The 16579-nt window shown below is 41.5% G+C and overlaps 1 protein-coding gene and 1 pseudogene across 2 annotated transcripts; both read right to left on the minus strand.

The window, feature by feature from the left end:
- Positions 1-3038: 3038 nt before the first annotated feature.
- On the minus strand, positions 3039-15603 carry FUCA1 (alpha-L-fucosidase 1). Of its 2 annotated transcripts, none has more exons than XM_039854094.1 (8): positions 15103-15603; positions 12847-12981; positions 11074-11211; positions 9196-9301; positions 6928-7128; positions 5230-5417; positions 4003-4102; positions 3039-3778 (listed from the first exon to the last, which is right to left on the minus strand). In XM_039854094.1, exons 1-8 carry the CDS (start codon positions 15456-15458, stop codon positions 3638-3640), a joined length of 1365 nt encoding a protein of 454 aa, XP_039710028.1. In that variant the 5' UTR covers positions 15459-15603; the 3' UTR covers positions 3039-3637. The 2 variants fall into 2 exon arrangements, with proteins under 2 accessions (XP_039710028.1, XP_039710027.1); XM_039854093.1 differs by having other exon boundaries at positions 15174-15602.
- LOC120596488 (uncharacterized) lies at positions 9635-9753 on the minus strand (annotated as a pseudogene).
- Positions 15604-16579: the final 976 nt, after the last annotated feature.

A 16579-nucleotide genomic window follows, 5' to 3' on the forward strand; every position in this document is an offset into this window, starting at 1 on the left:
TGGGAGGAAGTGGCCTCCCAAGGTCTCTAAAGAGTTGAGACATGCCTCAGGCCTCAATTTTGAAAGGGGTTAACCCATTCTTCTCTGCAAACTGTCCTGGCCTGGTCTGGTAATTCCAACACTAAATTATTTGAGACATTTGAACTAGGGCAAATCTTGTATAAAGTTCAATTTACTTGTCTCTAGTGAGAAAGATCCTCCAAGGTAGGTTTACTGGAGACATTTGACATTATTTAGAAGGTTTAAGAGTTGGGGACATACCTTGATCCTCTGTTTTGTAAGGGGGTTCTTATCCACAAGCCACCACAGCAAACCATCCTTGCCTGTGACCCTTCGCTGAGCTAGTCCACCTGATCAGAGAGGCTGAAAGCAAATGACACACCTTGGACTTCAATTTTGTAAGAAGTTGGATCTACTAATCTCCATTGGAGATGGATTTCGGAATCATATCTACTCCAGACATTAAGGTGCAATCTGGAAGTATTAGAGATGGGGCAGAGTTTGGGACTCGAGCTAGTAAGGGTTGGATCTACGAAATTCTGATGGAACCATCCTGGAATCAAACCCAACAGTGTAGATTTACTTCAGACACTTGATGCACTTATTTAAGACTTAAGAGTTGGGGACACATATTGGGACTCAAATTTATTTATTTATTTATTTATTTAGCACCCAGTCTTCCTAGGTCGTCTCTCATCCAAGTACTAACCAGGCCCAACCCTGCTTAGCTTCCGAGATTAGACGAGATCAGGCATGTTCAGGACGGCATGGCTGTAGACTGGAACTCAATTTTGTAAAGAGTTGGATCTGCCGGTTTTCAAAGCAGCCATTCTCGAACAGTGCCCAACAGTGCAAATTTACTCAAGACATTGTGTGTAATACTGAAGATTTAGAGTTGGGGTCACACTTTGGAATTCAATCTTAAGGAGTTGGATCTACCGGTCTCCATGAGAACCATCATGGAATCACACTTTAAAGCACTTCAAACATTCAGTATCTTCTGGAAGATTTAAGAGCTGGGGATACACCTGGGGCCCCCGATTTTGTCAGGAGTTGGATCTATTCCCAGAGACACCCCTCGGGATTTACTGGAGACCTTCCATACAATCAGAAAGGTTGAGGTGTGAAAACATTCAACGGGGCTGAGAAGACCCCCGGCTCCATCTTGCGGTCCCTACAGCTCCTTCCGCTGGGAAACTTAGGGCCATCTGCGCTATGCGAGTTGTTTCCTGCACGACTTTTGCTAATTTTGTTTTAGATACTTTAATACCTTTTGTTATTATAGTAAATGGAAGTTTTTCATAGTTTTCTCATTTCTGGACTGTGGAAATTAAATTGATTATTTATCAATCCAACAACCTACTAAAGTATCTTATTAATTCTAATAATTCATTTGTATATTCTGTGAAGTTTTCTGCGTGGACAATCGCATCATTCGAGAACAGCTTGGTTCCTTCTTTCCTAATTCTTTACATCTTTATTTCTTTTATGTATTTTACTATATTGATTAGGGCATTTCGAACAACACTGAATACAGTGATACTGGGTACTTCATCTCACTCCTGGTTGGAAAGGTTTGCTTCTAAACACCTACTCTTTAAGTATAAAGTTTGCTATAAATTCTTAGTTTGTCCCCACTTCTTGTCTTGCTTGGCAAGGAGATTTTTTTCTTAATCACTAATGTGTTTTAAGTTTTATCCAAAAATTTTTTTCAGAAATTATTGAGAATATCATCTAGCTTTTCTCCTTTAATGTGGTAAATTCATTGATAGATTTCCAATGTTAATGGTAACCTTAAATTCCTGAAATGTAACCAATTTTAACATTATTTATTATACTTTTATGACTATTGCCTGGATTCAGTTTGCTATATTTTCCTTAGGACTTTTTGAATCTTTGTTCCTGAGTAGATAGAATTATCCTCTTATTTTAGTCTTCTCCTGTAATTGTGGTATCAAAGTTACTGTAATATTAAGAGTAAGTTGAGACATGTCCCCTTTTCCTATTGTCTGAAAAACTATAAGACTTCCAACCTCTTTGAAAGTTTTGTGGGACTCATCTGTAAAACCATCTGGGTCTGGTGTTTTCATTATGGTTAAGATTGTGCACTAGAGATTCAGTTCCTTAAAATGTTAGAGGACTTTAAAGTCCTATTTCCCTGTAAGCCATTTTGCTTAATGCTATCTCCTAGAAATCTGTTCATTTTGTTTTAAATTTTATTAGTATAAAATCATTCATATTATTCTTTTTAATCCTGGTGTATAATGTGTCTGTTTTCATTCCTAAAATTATTTCCTTGTGCCTTATCTCTTTTTCCCTTTGTCTATTTTATTAGTATTTCAAAGAATCAGCTATTGGTCTTGTTGATCATTATCGTGTTCTGCTTCTTTAGTTTCTGCTTCTCATTTCCTTACTTCTACATCAGACATATTTTGCTGGTACAGTTGTTGTCTAGGTCAGAAGACAGATTCCTGGTGCTTTCCACCATCTTCCCAGAATCCTCTCTAAAGTTTTTTTTTTTTTTTAAAGCTACATTTCACAAATTTCAAAACATAGTATTTTCATAATCACTCTAAGGATTTTCTAATTCCCCTTCTGGTGCCTTCCTTGATCACCAAGTTAGAAGTATGTTTTAAAAATTTCAAACATGGGTTTTTTTCCCTCCAAGTTTTTCTGGTCCTTTAATTATGTTGCTGACATATTGTAGTCTATACAGTATTGCTTCTTTGGTATTTACGTTTGTAAATGTTCTGTATGTACTTGAGAAAAATATTCCTTAAATGCTGGGTAGAAATTTCTAAATATACCTATTAAATAAAAAATAGAACACTTGATTAGATCACAACTAAAGAGTTATTCTGGTCATTAACCCAAAAGAACAGTACTAGAAGTAAGGAGCAGAAAAACCAAACAGATTACATTTTTGTTCTGCATTGAGGAGGCTTGGCAGGCCCTTTTTAAAAAACAGAAACATAAAGCTCTAAGCAGTCCACATAGAAACTGGGAGAAGAAAGCTACAATATGCTTTTTGGTAGAAATGATTTGACATACAAATTTATTTATTTGACCGTATTTTAAAAACCAGAGCAGAACCATATCCATTTTCTTCATGGTGTCATTATACACAAACTGAGCCCTGAGTTGGCTTTGGAAACTTCTGAAAAGCTAACTCTTAGCAACCTAGCAAGCCTTTTCCCTTCCCTCCAGGCTCTCCCGCTCTTTGGGAGGTGCTGGTGATGCTAAATAAATGGCCTGTGGTGGAGGAGCTTATGCCTCCTCCCACAGGCAACAACATGACCTGGGTTATTTCTTATTTGAAAGCACTGAGCAAGCAGGTGATCAAACACAGAGAATGGAGGGAAGGTTCACTGTAGGTAATTTCCATGGTTAGGAATGGATGAATTGTCAGAGCTTAACTGTTTAGTACCTTTGTGGATCGGAGAGAGATATGCTAGCAATGAATCTTAGATCTTTGATCTATTGAGAGCAGTACACTCAGTTCCTTTGATTAAAATGTGTTGGAAAAGCCATCTCTGGGTAGAAAACAAAGAGTAGTTTATTACAATGATGGTACTGTAAGAGGAAAATCAAAGCAGTGAACAGTGAGCAGTGTCTCTTTCCTCTTGAACTCTAGTGATCACTTCACTCCTGTCATCTTTATGGTCCAACCAAACTCAACTGGGAAAGCAGAAGGTGATAACTGGGGCAGATAAATGAGGAGGCCTTCTGATGGACTTGTGGACCATTTCAGATCTTTCTGGATCCCCAACATCATTATCTGCAGAAAGCAAATAGGAATGGAGAACATATTAACGCATTAATGAGTACAGAATATGGCCTGAACACGGCGGGGAACAAGCACGCTGGGCCAGGGCAGGGAAGACAGTCTGAAAGGGGAGTAAATATGGGAGAAGCCTGGGGAGGGAAGGAAGAAGTAGGGAAGACCTGTCAATGCCTTTAGAAAAAGTTACATCTCTGAAAGGAATGACCGAGGCTCATTACCTGTGTAGTGGAGGTAGCTTGGGGGGATTTAAGGCTTAAGACTCCGTTGTCTGGCCAGTGCAGGAAAATGGCATAAACTGTCGATCCTTTTGAGGTATAGCTGGGGAAAAAGAAACATCATTGTCAAAGATACCTGGCTTGTTACCCTGACAAATAACCTGCATTCCCCTTTCTATTATCTACCAATCCCAAGACCTTGAGTCTGTCACTGCACTCACAACTCAACACCATTTAAGGTCTGTGGGAAGAAAGCAGCCTCTTTCTGGTAAGAGCTTCCATTTTCCCTCTCTATTGGTTTATAAGTTTTCTTTAAACATTTTTTAACTCTTATACTAGTTATTTCACACCAAAACCATTTGCCTTAGTATTCAAATATCTTTTTTTTTTTTTTTCCAACCCCAAATCCATGTGAAAACACCAGAGGATTTAACAAGGGCAAGATGCGCAGTGAAGACAAATTTGTCATTCTGGGATTTCGCTGTGCTTAGAGAAGAAGATGAAAACCCCTGAACAGAAACTCATCTGAAACAGAGGGGGATGACGTGGTTCCCCTGATCCAAGGACCTGCGCTCTACGGCACAGCACTAGCAGATATCCTTTACTGAACACGGAGCATGCGCCTGGCTCTCTGCTGGGAGCTTTGCATATGTTATCTCATTTAACCCTCACAACGACTCTAGGAAGTTAAGTAGCATCATCCCATTTGGCATTGAAAAAAATTCAAGCCCCAGATCAAATAGCTAGATCCACAATTCCAAGTATGAATCATGACTTCTCCACTTACTAGCTCTGAGATCCTAGGCAAGTTATACTACAGCCCTGGGCCCCCAGTCTCACTCGTTACATGGGGATAATGAACAGTTATCGATGTGGTGGGCTTGCTGAGGGGATTAAACTGGTGGAAAGAATTTAGAACGAAGCCTTGCACACTGTAGGCGCAACACAAGTATGAGCTGTTACTGCGTTGACGAAGCAGGGTAACGACGGCAAGTAAATTGACTGGCGCTTTGGGGCTCCTTTTTGCGCCGAGCCTAACACCTCCCTCACGAGTCAAAGATATCCTGGTGGCCTACGACGTCAGCTGGGGTACAGTTTTAATAGCCAAAGAACAGCTTTCGGGTTTCCTTGAGACGACTTCCAGCTTGGCTAACACTGCAGACACGACGAGGTGCCAGTTCAGGATGGGCTGCAGTTCCCTTTCTGCACACGGAGGAAGACAAGACTCACCATAAAGATGTGTTCTTTTCCGACTGCATCCTCCACGGTTTAGAGGCATAGATAGCCTCCCCGTTGATCCTCAGCCACTTCCCTACAGCAAGTAGCCTTTCTTGGAAGACGGGAACAATCAGTCCATCTTTAGTTGGCCCAATGTTGAGAAGATAGTTTCCTCCCATACTTACTGTCTGAACCAGTTCCTGGAGAGAGCAGAAGGAATGAAATCCTAGCTACGAATAATGCCAAGCCTGGCATAATGCCTAGAACACACAGGTATTAAGAGAAGAAAAGACTCTAGGGCACATTTTCTCCCTGCTTTGTGAATAACCTTTACCCTTTTGAAAATACTATATATTTTTGTAATTATAAAAGCAGGACAAGCTTATACGAGAAAAATAAAAAATACTGCTACAAGATGGAGAAATATATTAATTCAGATTCCAGGAAGCGATCATGGCCGCTTCTCCATGAGACTGTCTTAGGATGGTGGTACGGAGGGTCGTGTGTCAGAAGCACAGAATTCGAGTAGGAAAGCTGAGAACAAAGCACTTCGCCATGAAGGGATCACATGGAGTCATACAGAGAGAATATGGGGTTCAGAGAGAAGAGACTTGGAGGGGGTGCCCAGGAGACTTTAGGGAGATGGAAGAGATCTGAAGAATTTAGGGACACTGTATGCGATGGGCTATATAAATGTATATGCCGCCCCTTCAGGAAAATATGCTGTGAAGAGATATAACAGATCCCCACCTTATCCGAGGTTTTGCTTTCCCACGGTCAACCACCGTCCACAAATATTAAATGGAAAATTCCAGAAATAAACAATGCATAAGTTTTAAATTGCACATCGTTTTGAGTAACTGACTTCATCTCATCACGCAGGTTACTGGATCATCTCACATCATCACAAGAAGGGTGAGTACAGTACAATAAGATATTTTGAGACCACACTCACATAACGTTTATAACAGCATGTCGTTATAATTGTTTTATATTATTATTCGTTATTGTTATTAACCTCTTGTATGTCTAATGTATAAAGTAAACTTTGTCAGAGGTATGTATGTATTGGAAAAACAGTACATATAGGGTTCGGTACTATCTGTGGTTTCATCCACTGGGGGTCTTGGAACGTATCTTTGTGAGTAAGAAGAACTCATGTACGTTCTTCAAGATTTCTGGAGTGGGATGTATGTGTGTTTACTATGACTTTAAACAGGTGCACTTCAAGGTGGCCCAGAGAAATTAAGGTTATATACAGAAATTTTAAAAAGGAGAATTAGTTACAGTACTAAAAGACACCACACCATTAACTTTTTATGTTTCCTTCTGGTCTTTTCCCTATGTAGTTAACTTTACATAATTGTGATAAAATGTAATTTATTTTTTCACTCAACACTCTAAGCATTAACCCATATTACCTTGATAAACATTTTAATGGTTAAGGACAATCCCCAAATCTACTTAACTATCCCTTTATGATTGCAAGAAATTGAAACAACCTGTATGTCCGACTGAAAATAATCCTGGGAAGAATAACTCTGTGTGTAACTTTCTTCTGTAATTATAATTATTCCCTCGGGACAGGTCATTTAATAACCTAAAGGCTTCTATCGGCCTGCATTTCCATCCAGGGTGCTTCCACCACACGCGGTTAGAAGGCTAGTTTGAGATAGTAGTTAACAAATAACTAACTCACGGGTGTCTTACCGAAATGATTTCAGCTTCATCTGCAATGTCAGACATCACTATGTCGCGACGGTAGCCCCAGGAGAGCTTGTCTATGCTGCTGCACATCTCCCACTTGTGACCTGGCAAGCTCGAAGGCTTGAATTTATCTTCACAGTTGTAGTATCCTCCATGGTGACAGGAACAGTTCACGCCCCATCGGTCATTTACTACCACCTCACTCTAAAGGAGGAAAGAGTACAGGGTCGTCAGGGGTAAAACTCCTTAGCTTCCTTACATAACACACTGTGATAGATTAAGAGTCTATTTGGAAGCAAGGAACATAGTTAGTCTACAGCAGTCGTTCTCAACTGGGGCCCATTTTGCCCTGGAGAGGAATTTGGCAAAATCTAGAGACATTTTTGGTTGTCACAACTGGGGTGGTGCTACTGCCATCTAGTGGGTAGAGACAGGACGGCCCCATTACAACAAAGAAATATCCAGCCCCAAATGTCAGTAGTGCCGAGGCTGAGAAACTCTGGTTTAGTGATATGTAACCTTAGAACTGGAAGAGCCTATTTTAAAGATCATCTAGTAAGTCACTTATTCTATTAGAGTAGAAATGGAGAGAAGACTTGCCCGAGGTAACAACCCCAGGTAGTTTCCAAAAGCGGGGACTATGAATCAGGTATTTGAAACCAGCCCAGGACACTTTCACTACACGACCTAGTAAAGAAAGCCAGCAATCAAATATTCTTTTCCTTCAAGGTTTAGCTGAACTATGAGAAAATATTACATGGAATATCTAGATTAAATGTTTACTACTACTATGAGGCTCATACTGGGGTATCCAAGGTGAATAAAACAGTTCTTGCCCTCAGAGATCCAGCAGAGATGAGCTAAGGAGACAACTGTCCATAATATGTAGACAATTATAATATGACATTACATCAGAGTTAACTATCTAGGGATTAATGTAAACGGGAAACACTGATCCAGGGGTGCTTCTTACTTTTGCCAGGAAAGAATATAAATTGTCCAGAGCCATATTTAGTTTACATTCGACCAATATTTATTATGTGCCCGGCCGGGCCAAGTGCTGTTCCCAGGGTTGGGGATACAGCCATGAACAGACCCAAATCCTGGCCCTTGTAAAGCTGACAATTTAGTAAAAGAGACAGATAATAAAAAGTGTAAATGGTATCTGAAATGTGTTGGACCAGGTAAATGCTAAGAGAAAGAGGAAGCAGGGAAAGACATGTAGCATGACAGGGACGTGGTGCAATTGGACATAGGGTGGCGGGGAAGCCTGCACTAACGGATGACCCCTGAGCGAAGACCTCCAAAGAGCACAGGAGTGAGCTATGCAGGAATCACGGAGGGAATGGCAAGGAGAAGGGACTGTTACACCTACAAATACCTTTCTAATGTGAATATAGCTCCCAAATAACCCTCTTTCCTAATACAGGAGAGCGCATTCGGAACAAGAGTGGGTAGATCAGGGTCTGCAGCATCCCACCCAAGGGTCCACATCTGAGTCACCCGGTGAGGACCCTCAAGGGGGAACTATGACGCTGTGCCACTAAAAGTCCTCACACATTTGGCAAGTCCCGGAAAACTACTCTTAATTTGTCACAAGGGATCTCTTTCTTTTTTTCTTTCTTCCCATTTTCTGAGTTTAGTAATAGTTACCCAATAAGAGGTTTGAGTCTACCAAGATAGCTTAGTTCCAACTATTCTTATACTTAAGATTTTTCTAGCTCCACAACAAATCTAGAATATGTGAAATTTTTGAAATTTTCGATAGTGAAGATTAAGACTTCTGCTACTTCGTAAGTGGACCAAAATACAAACAGTAAATGGGCAGCTATTATGCAGCGTAATAGTGTTGGTTATGGGGAAGAGGGGGAGGAAGACAAAGTTCCCTCAAAAATTTGGATAAAAGGAAAATACAATTTCCCCTTGAGAGTTAAACTACATAATCAATATAGAGTAGGTGAGGTCATAGCTAGTCACATTTTACTCCTATCATTTAATTTTGTATGTTTGGTATATTAATTTTAGCAAGATTTAAACCTATGTTGTCAAAGTCATGTATTAAAGGAGAAAAATAAAGCTTATATTCGAGGAAGGGAGGTAGAAGGGAGAAACCCTTAACATCAATTAAGTCCCCTGGCCCCTACACCCCCACGGTGATATTGCTATTTATTAATGCTGCTGTTGTCACTATTGTATTACTCCAGATCTTGGCTTCTTATACTTTCTTTTATCACAACAGATAAGTAAGAGATAAATCATATAATCACATACCTTGACTGGGCTTACATTGTAGAGCCAAGAAAGGAAACCTGTAGAGTTCCAGTAAGTATCGGAACTTTCCCAGTCTCCATCAGACCAAATCAAGTCAGGTTTGTACCTGAAAAACATGCAATCAGAACAGTTCATTATCTGAATCCATTCACAGTAAAATCTCATGAATCATTTTTTAACAAATACTTATAAATCAATTTTCTCCCATTATGAAAGTACCATAAAATTACCAGTGTAGAGAATGTGGAAAACTAAAGAGACAAATACAACCACAGACACACACAAAAAAACTCTCTGCTAACAAAACCACTATTTAATACACAGCACTTTTGTAATTTTTATTATTATTTTTTATTTTTTAGGCGAGGCAACCCTTGGTTGACCTCACAGATTGCAAGGACTTTGTCAGCTTACGATCCCTTATTTTTTTAATTTTTTATGCCTACAGCACCTGGTCTTCCTAGGTGGCCTCCCATCCAAGTACTAACCAGGCCCAACCCTGCTCAGCTTCTGAGATCAGATGGGATCGGGCTTGTTCAGGGTAGCATGGCTGTAGACTGACTACACAGCACTTTTCTATAGTTCCTCCTAATCTTTTTCCTTTCATGTCTTTTTAAGAACTAGAGTTGTAATCAGTGTTATACAATTTGGTTTCCTTCTAGCAACTAATTTCCAATAAGAGTGGTGCTTCCAAATGACAGGATTAGGGTTCCCACTTCTGAGACTATTAAGAGCTTGAACTCTTCTGCCAAATGCGTTATTTTGGACAACTACCCAAAGCTTCGACCATAACGGATGTATAGAAAGAACCACCTGAGCCACAGCTGCACCTTCATACGTTATTACTCTTTCTGGAAGAGTTGTGAGTGTGAGCATTACCTATAAGGTAAGCGTTATTAGTCCCACTTTAGAAAGCAAGAATCTGATGCGCCACAGGGCAATTTGTTTTAGGTGACAAAGCCTGTCACAGGAGCTGGGACGCAAATGTAAATCTGCCTAATGTCAACTCCTATTCTGTACTCCGTAACTAGGAGAGCGAGTAGACTCCAGGAAAAAGATTGCCTATTTAAGGGGCAAGGTATAGTAAGCCGTGTTTTACCGTGTACAAGAAACTGTACTAGGAATTTTATATTCACCACTTCATCAGTTCTTACAATGGTGTATATTATCCCCATTTCACAGATAGAGAAACAGAAATCTAAAAAGATCAAGTAGTTTGTTCAAGGCCACACAGTAAGAAAAAAAAAACTGGACTTCAGATCGAGTTCTGTCTGACTGCGAGCTTCTGCTAGTCTCTTACAACTGTACTATTTCTTTAGAGTGATAAATCCCCAAACAAAAGTGATCATTTTAAGAATATTGATAATAACACTTATTCTGTACCAGCCACAGTAACAGATATTTTTCACATATTACTCTAAGCCCTCTACAGAAGGCATTATTTTCTCACTTGACGGGATGAGAATCTGAGGTGCAGACAGGTGATTTGTTTAAGGCTTATAAGCAACAAGAGCTAGGATTCAAATGCAAATCTACTGGATGCCAAATCCCACACAGGGTCCATGAGACGCTGTTGCTCTCTCCAAGGTGCTGACAAAGAAGACACCAAGGGAACCGAAGTTCTGACTCACTACTGTCCTGGGTTTTGTTCGATTGTTTCAACTTATAAAGGTAATGTGACCACATTACTGAAGTTTTGCAAGGTAGGAGGAAAAAATATATTTTGCTTTAATACAACCACCATTTTTATTATTTTGATGTCCTCTAGATTCTTTCATATACTCCCTTCTATCCTTTCCCCCAACATAACAGTATCCTCTAGGAAGCTCTGATTTTATTGATAAAAGTCATAAAGCCAAAAACGTTTCTGTTTCTTACCTGTTAACAAGGTCGTATAGCTCTGGGATTGATTTTGCAGTGACAAAATACTGTGTTTTGAAGCCATTTTTCTTATCGTGTAGGTAGAGTGGATGGAACCATTCTAAGAGAGAGTAATAGAGTCCATAGCGTATGTTCCTTAAACAGAAAAAACAGGACAGTAACTGTCTTTAAACAATGGAAAAATAGTTTAAGAAAAATCAGTGGCAGTATTTTTACACCTCAGTGAAAATCACCCATGAGGCCATTCCGGAGAGTGGGATCCAAAACCATCTCCTTAAATTATCTCTTATCATTCAATTAAGCAAACATGATTGGGTTTACTATGTTTCTGATAGTACATAAATATTTTCTTTATTATTTTTTACATAAATATTTTAACATCAATGTCACTTAAGCCATATTTTAATCTTTAAGTCAATTATCTCAATCATAACATACAGTCAGTTTTTTAAAAAATGTTTTCTCTGTCAACCGTAAGATTATGTATTGTAGAGATATTGAAAAATAGAGAAAAGTACAAAGAATAAAATATCCAAAATTTTATCACTCAGAAATAATCATTGGTAACATTTTCATGTAGATGAAATTAATGAATAGTTTATTGTTTCACTTATCTAAGACTAATAGTCCTTGACATACCCAAAATGAAATGTAGTTAAACTGACCTATTTTCATATACAATAAAGCTTGTTTTGTTACAGAAACACTATAATGCAAGTAAGAAGTAAGGCTATATTGCAATGACACAGATGAAGCAGAAAGAATTGGAGTTAAGTATTTCATCATAAGCCTCGGTAACTAAATAGATACAAAGAAGATAAAAATCAAGGATCCTAAAGTCTGGATCTAATCAACACCTGAGTTTTACCGCAGGACTATTAGCTAAGCACATCTCTGGGAAACTGAATATAGGAGTCAGCACATACTTTCTTAAAGGGCCAGACAGTATTTTGGTCTTTGCAGGCCTTGCAGTCTCTAACCAAGCTCTGAAACTGCAGCTTGAAAGCAGCATTAGACCACCCACAAAATAATGGGTGTAGCTATGTTCCAATCAAACTTCATTTACACAAAGAGGCAGCTGGCCCACACCTTAAACAGGACGTCATGTTTACCAAACCACAATAGGGCTGAGCATGGGCATGGTACAAATATGACTTTTACTCCTTACAGGCAAACATACCTGGAACTGTAGTGTCCAAACCCAGAATACCTGGGTTCAAATCCCAATTCTGCCACTTCTTATCTCTTTGATCTTGGGAAGTTACTTCTTATTAAGTGGCACATATTACAGAGCATTAATTAGAATCAACTCAGTGGCTCCTTACCTCACTTTTTGCAGCTTTAACTGCTCTTTTCAGTTCCCTTTTGATCTACCATTTATCTACACCTTCCCTGCATGCCTGCAAAGATCTGTGTTAACAACTAAGGGGGATGCGAAGATGAGAGACCCAGTCCCTGGCCCAGATCCTTCCATCGGACACTGAAAAAGGATCTGGTTTGGAAGGCCTTCCAGAAAGAATCATTCACAGGGTAAATGGGGCATTGTGGTCTATGCTGGGTAACTAGACAGGGCCGTGAATTTCTCTGATGGTCACCTTTGGTCACATGAAAACTGCCAACCATCAAACATTGCTAATTCAAAGGCCAGAAGCCCTTCCAGTTACTGCCTAAATGTAAACTTAGAAAATACACAAGAGTAGAGAGGGTATCATACACTGGATGGCTGCTAGATCAAAAGCAATGATGGATTAACCATTTGTAGACATATACCTCTTCCGAATGGCTGTTCCCAAGTCACCAACCAAATCACGATGGGGCCCCACATCCTTAGAGTTCCAGTTCCAAGACCTAGGACTTGGCCAGTTTGTGAAGCCTTCGTGATGCTTTGCTGTAAGGACTACATACCTGTGGACATCAAAACCATATGAGCAAAGGCAGTGGGCAGTGAGCTATGAGCACGAACTTATCCAACATACCTGAGGCTTTTGAAATGGGGGAACTTGCTAACTGCATGTGGAGCGAGGTATATGCAAAGGTGTTTTAAGACTAAAAAACAAAGCAGGCAACTCCATAAAACATAACAATTTATTACAGGGTAATTTACTTATGGGGATGTAGGGTCAGGGTGGACAGATGACCTGGGCAGTCTGCACAGCTTATTCTCTGCTGCTCTACAGTTATTATAGTAAATCTTCTAAAGTACAGCTGAACTACTAATAATTGACAAGGCAAAGGGACAAAGAATGCAGTATGAGCCAGGCACCCTAACTCCTAGGGGCCTTATGATTGATAATTGCTCAGAAGTGACACCAACACCTAGTTTGGTATTCGTCTCAGTTACTATACCGTTCCGGCTGTTTACTGACAAGAATCTTTATGATTACGTTGTGTAGGCTTACAGAACAGTTAGGCATTAACCAACTACAAGGCCTGTGTATGCTGGCCATGACTATTTAGGTTAGTCAAGGGCAAAGTATGAATAGAGAGAGAGTGGGGGCTTACAAAGATGGAGTCAGTTTTTTCACACTGATATCTATACACTCGCCTACAGGAAATGTACTTGTATGAGTTGCTGTCATCACAACGCCCCTTGGGTATTGCTCCAGGAATGGAAGCAAACTTGAGGAAGCCACTGTCCTTAGTCCCCTGCCTAGGAGAAAGCCCAGAGGGAAGGAAGGAGTAGGTGAAGGAAAAGATATGTACCTTAGCTCTCTCCGTTCTTCAACCCCTCTGGGAATTAATGATTAGCTTTTCTTAACCCTTTGCCCTAAAGAAAGAAATATCTACTGGAAATAGCAGATGATAGAAAAGTAAGCTATCTGTTTCACCAAGCCCATATGAACTGCCTCTCATTTACAGAGGTGACAAAAATCCCTCTGGCCATGGTTTGCAGCCCCTTGGTGTGGGGGAAAGAACCTTCTCCTTGGAGTCGAAAAAATCTGGAATCAAGACATTAGTTCCCTTCCTCTACCTGGGCCAGTTATCCCGTCCACGAAATAAGGGGCCTGCACAAAGGATGTTTCCCAGATTTTTATTTTTTATTTTTCATTTGTAAATTATGGCTCTCTAATTCCTAGGAGATAGAAAACACCTCCTCTGTTCATTCAAGTCTTATATTCCCATTATTCTCATATATTTAATGGCAGACACTGAACAGTTGTAATTTCTCTTTAGTACAACAGAATGTAAAGTCCAAGAGAAACTGAAACTGGGAAGATGATTGAAGAGACAAAGGTGGAAGACCGCTCCAAGCCTGGCTCCAGGAGATCTCCCTGCCTCCATTCTCACTCTCCTCCAACCTACTTCTCTTCTAACAGCCAAACTAATCCTTCTAGAAGCTGAGGGTAACCATTCCCTAACTTATTTAACACCTGGCTACATAGTGCCCTCAAGGATCACTCTCCCAGGACTGGCCCCAGCCTTCAGCAACCTCATGGGTCCTTGCCTCTCTCTTCCCCACCCAGCACTCAGTTCTCTGCGGCATCCACACACAAGCTCCAACAGTTCTCAAAACAATTCTAACACTTCTCGAGCACTTTCTGTGTGCAAAGCATTGAGAACAGCAGATGAATGAGAATCCGTACTGTTGCCCAAATACACTGCACACCAGAACTGAAAGCTGAAAGGAACTAATACAATCCTGTTTTATAACCATGGAAGGAGGCTTTAGGAAGGTGAAATGCCTAGTTCAAGTTCACAGTTGAACTAGGACCAGACTCCATACCACTGGCTTAAAATCCTGGAATCCTGATTGTCGACCTGGAATGGACAATTAGGTATCACCTAGCTCAATCTTCTCGATATACGGGTGGAGACACTGAGTGAGGGCTATCTCTCCCACTACCTCCCTGAAACTTTTTCCTTCTAATTCCCAACCAGATGCATCTTCCCCTTAAGATCAGGCGTTGCCACATTCGATTTTGCTTCCTTCTGGGGACAAAACACAGGACCCAGGGGTATCTTCTTAAATCAGAGAGCTGTGTGACCCTGGGCAAGTCGCCTCACCTCCCACAGTTCGGTTCCCACCTGCCTAATCCCCCTCCAATTGCTCTGATCCGAGGAGGAGGCGCTCCGCCCGCACCTGCGGCGACACTCACTTGGCCCCGGCGGCCAGGAAGAGGTCGGCCCACTCGTCCGGGTTGAAGAAGTGCGCCGTGAACTGCGGCGCGAAGTCTGCGTAGCTGAAGTCGGGCGGGTAGTTGTTCTGCATGAAGCTCTGGTACTGTGGCGCCCCCTGGCCCTTCCAGTGCCACCAGAACCACTCGCTGCCCCAGGACGGCACCGAGTACACGCCCCAGTGCACGAATACACCGAACTTGGCCTTGTCGAACCACTCCGGCAGCGGCCGGGAGTCCAGACTCGGCCAGTCCGGGGTATAGCATCCCTTATTCCGTATGGCCGATCCTACCGTTCCGAGCGCCAGCAGCATGAGCAGCTGGGCACCTACCGCCCGCCACTTGATTTCGGGAAACCGCATCTTTGCCTCGGCGCCTCCACTGCCAGCTCTTAACGCGCAGGTACGGGCGCGCGACCCCGCCCACTCTAACTAACGATTGGCTCGGAAGAAAAAAGGGGCGGGTCAACTCAGGCTGCTTGGCTACCGAGTTTCTTCCCCTTCTCCTCCGCCGTTCCTGTAGCGCCCTCTGACGCTCAAAGGGAAAAAAAAGTAAGGAAGCGTTGACAGCGCTCCGCTGATGGACGAATAAAAACTTTTTTAGAAGAGACTTCATTGCGAGTTAAATCTTGGGGTTGTGGAAGGACCTGAGTGGGCAGAGAACTGCGAGTAGTACATTTTCCCGTTGGGTGCCATACAGGACTTTTTGAGCTGTAGTATAGAAGAGCAAGCCTGGAAGTCGGGCAGGTAGTTGTTCTGCAGGGATACCAGATGGAAGGGCATTGTAACGGTCCTGGTAGAAACAACAAGTAGGATGATGGTAGAAACATTATGAGGCAAGCGGGGATAGAAAAGTGGGCGCTGAAAGAGGAAGAGCAGGTGTGACCATTTTTCCTAATACTTATTGAACTTCGAGAATTCTGAAGCCATTCAAAGAGCATAACATCTAACGGGGCGGGGAGGAAGGACTTTTAGAGTAAGTAGTAGGATGCGAAACTGAGAGCCCCAGGCCCTGGGACTACCTTGTCTCTCAGGAAAGTCACCAATTCCTCTACAATCCGTACATGCAGTGCATGCTCAGACAGGAAGTAAGGCCAATAGGTCTAACATGTGAAGTCTAACGACCCCATGTGGCACAGCCTGTTCCCACATATCAGTGAGAGAACTGCATGTCAGAGTTGGAAGGGACTTTGGAGATCCTCTGCATGGGCTCCTTTCCTCCATTTTAGGAAGGAGGAAACCGAGACCCAAATAGGGATGATGAATGCTGCTCAAGATCATGCAGCTAGTTAGAGTAAGAAGTGGGACCAGAACCCAGCTCTCCAGAAGTGGAATCTATGTCTCTCAACATGCTGCTTCTCTCTTGTACCACAGGAGAGGTCAGAACCT

The sequence above is a fragment of the Pteropus medius genome, unplaced genomic scaffold (genome assembly GCF_902729225.1).
Source record: "Pteropus medius unplaced genomic scaffold, Ma_sr-lr_union100, whole genome shotgun sequence".
Taxonomy (NCBI): domain Eukaryota; kingdom Metazoa; phylum Chordata; class Mammalia; order Chiroptera; family Pteropodidae; genus Pteropus; species Pteropus medius.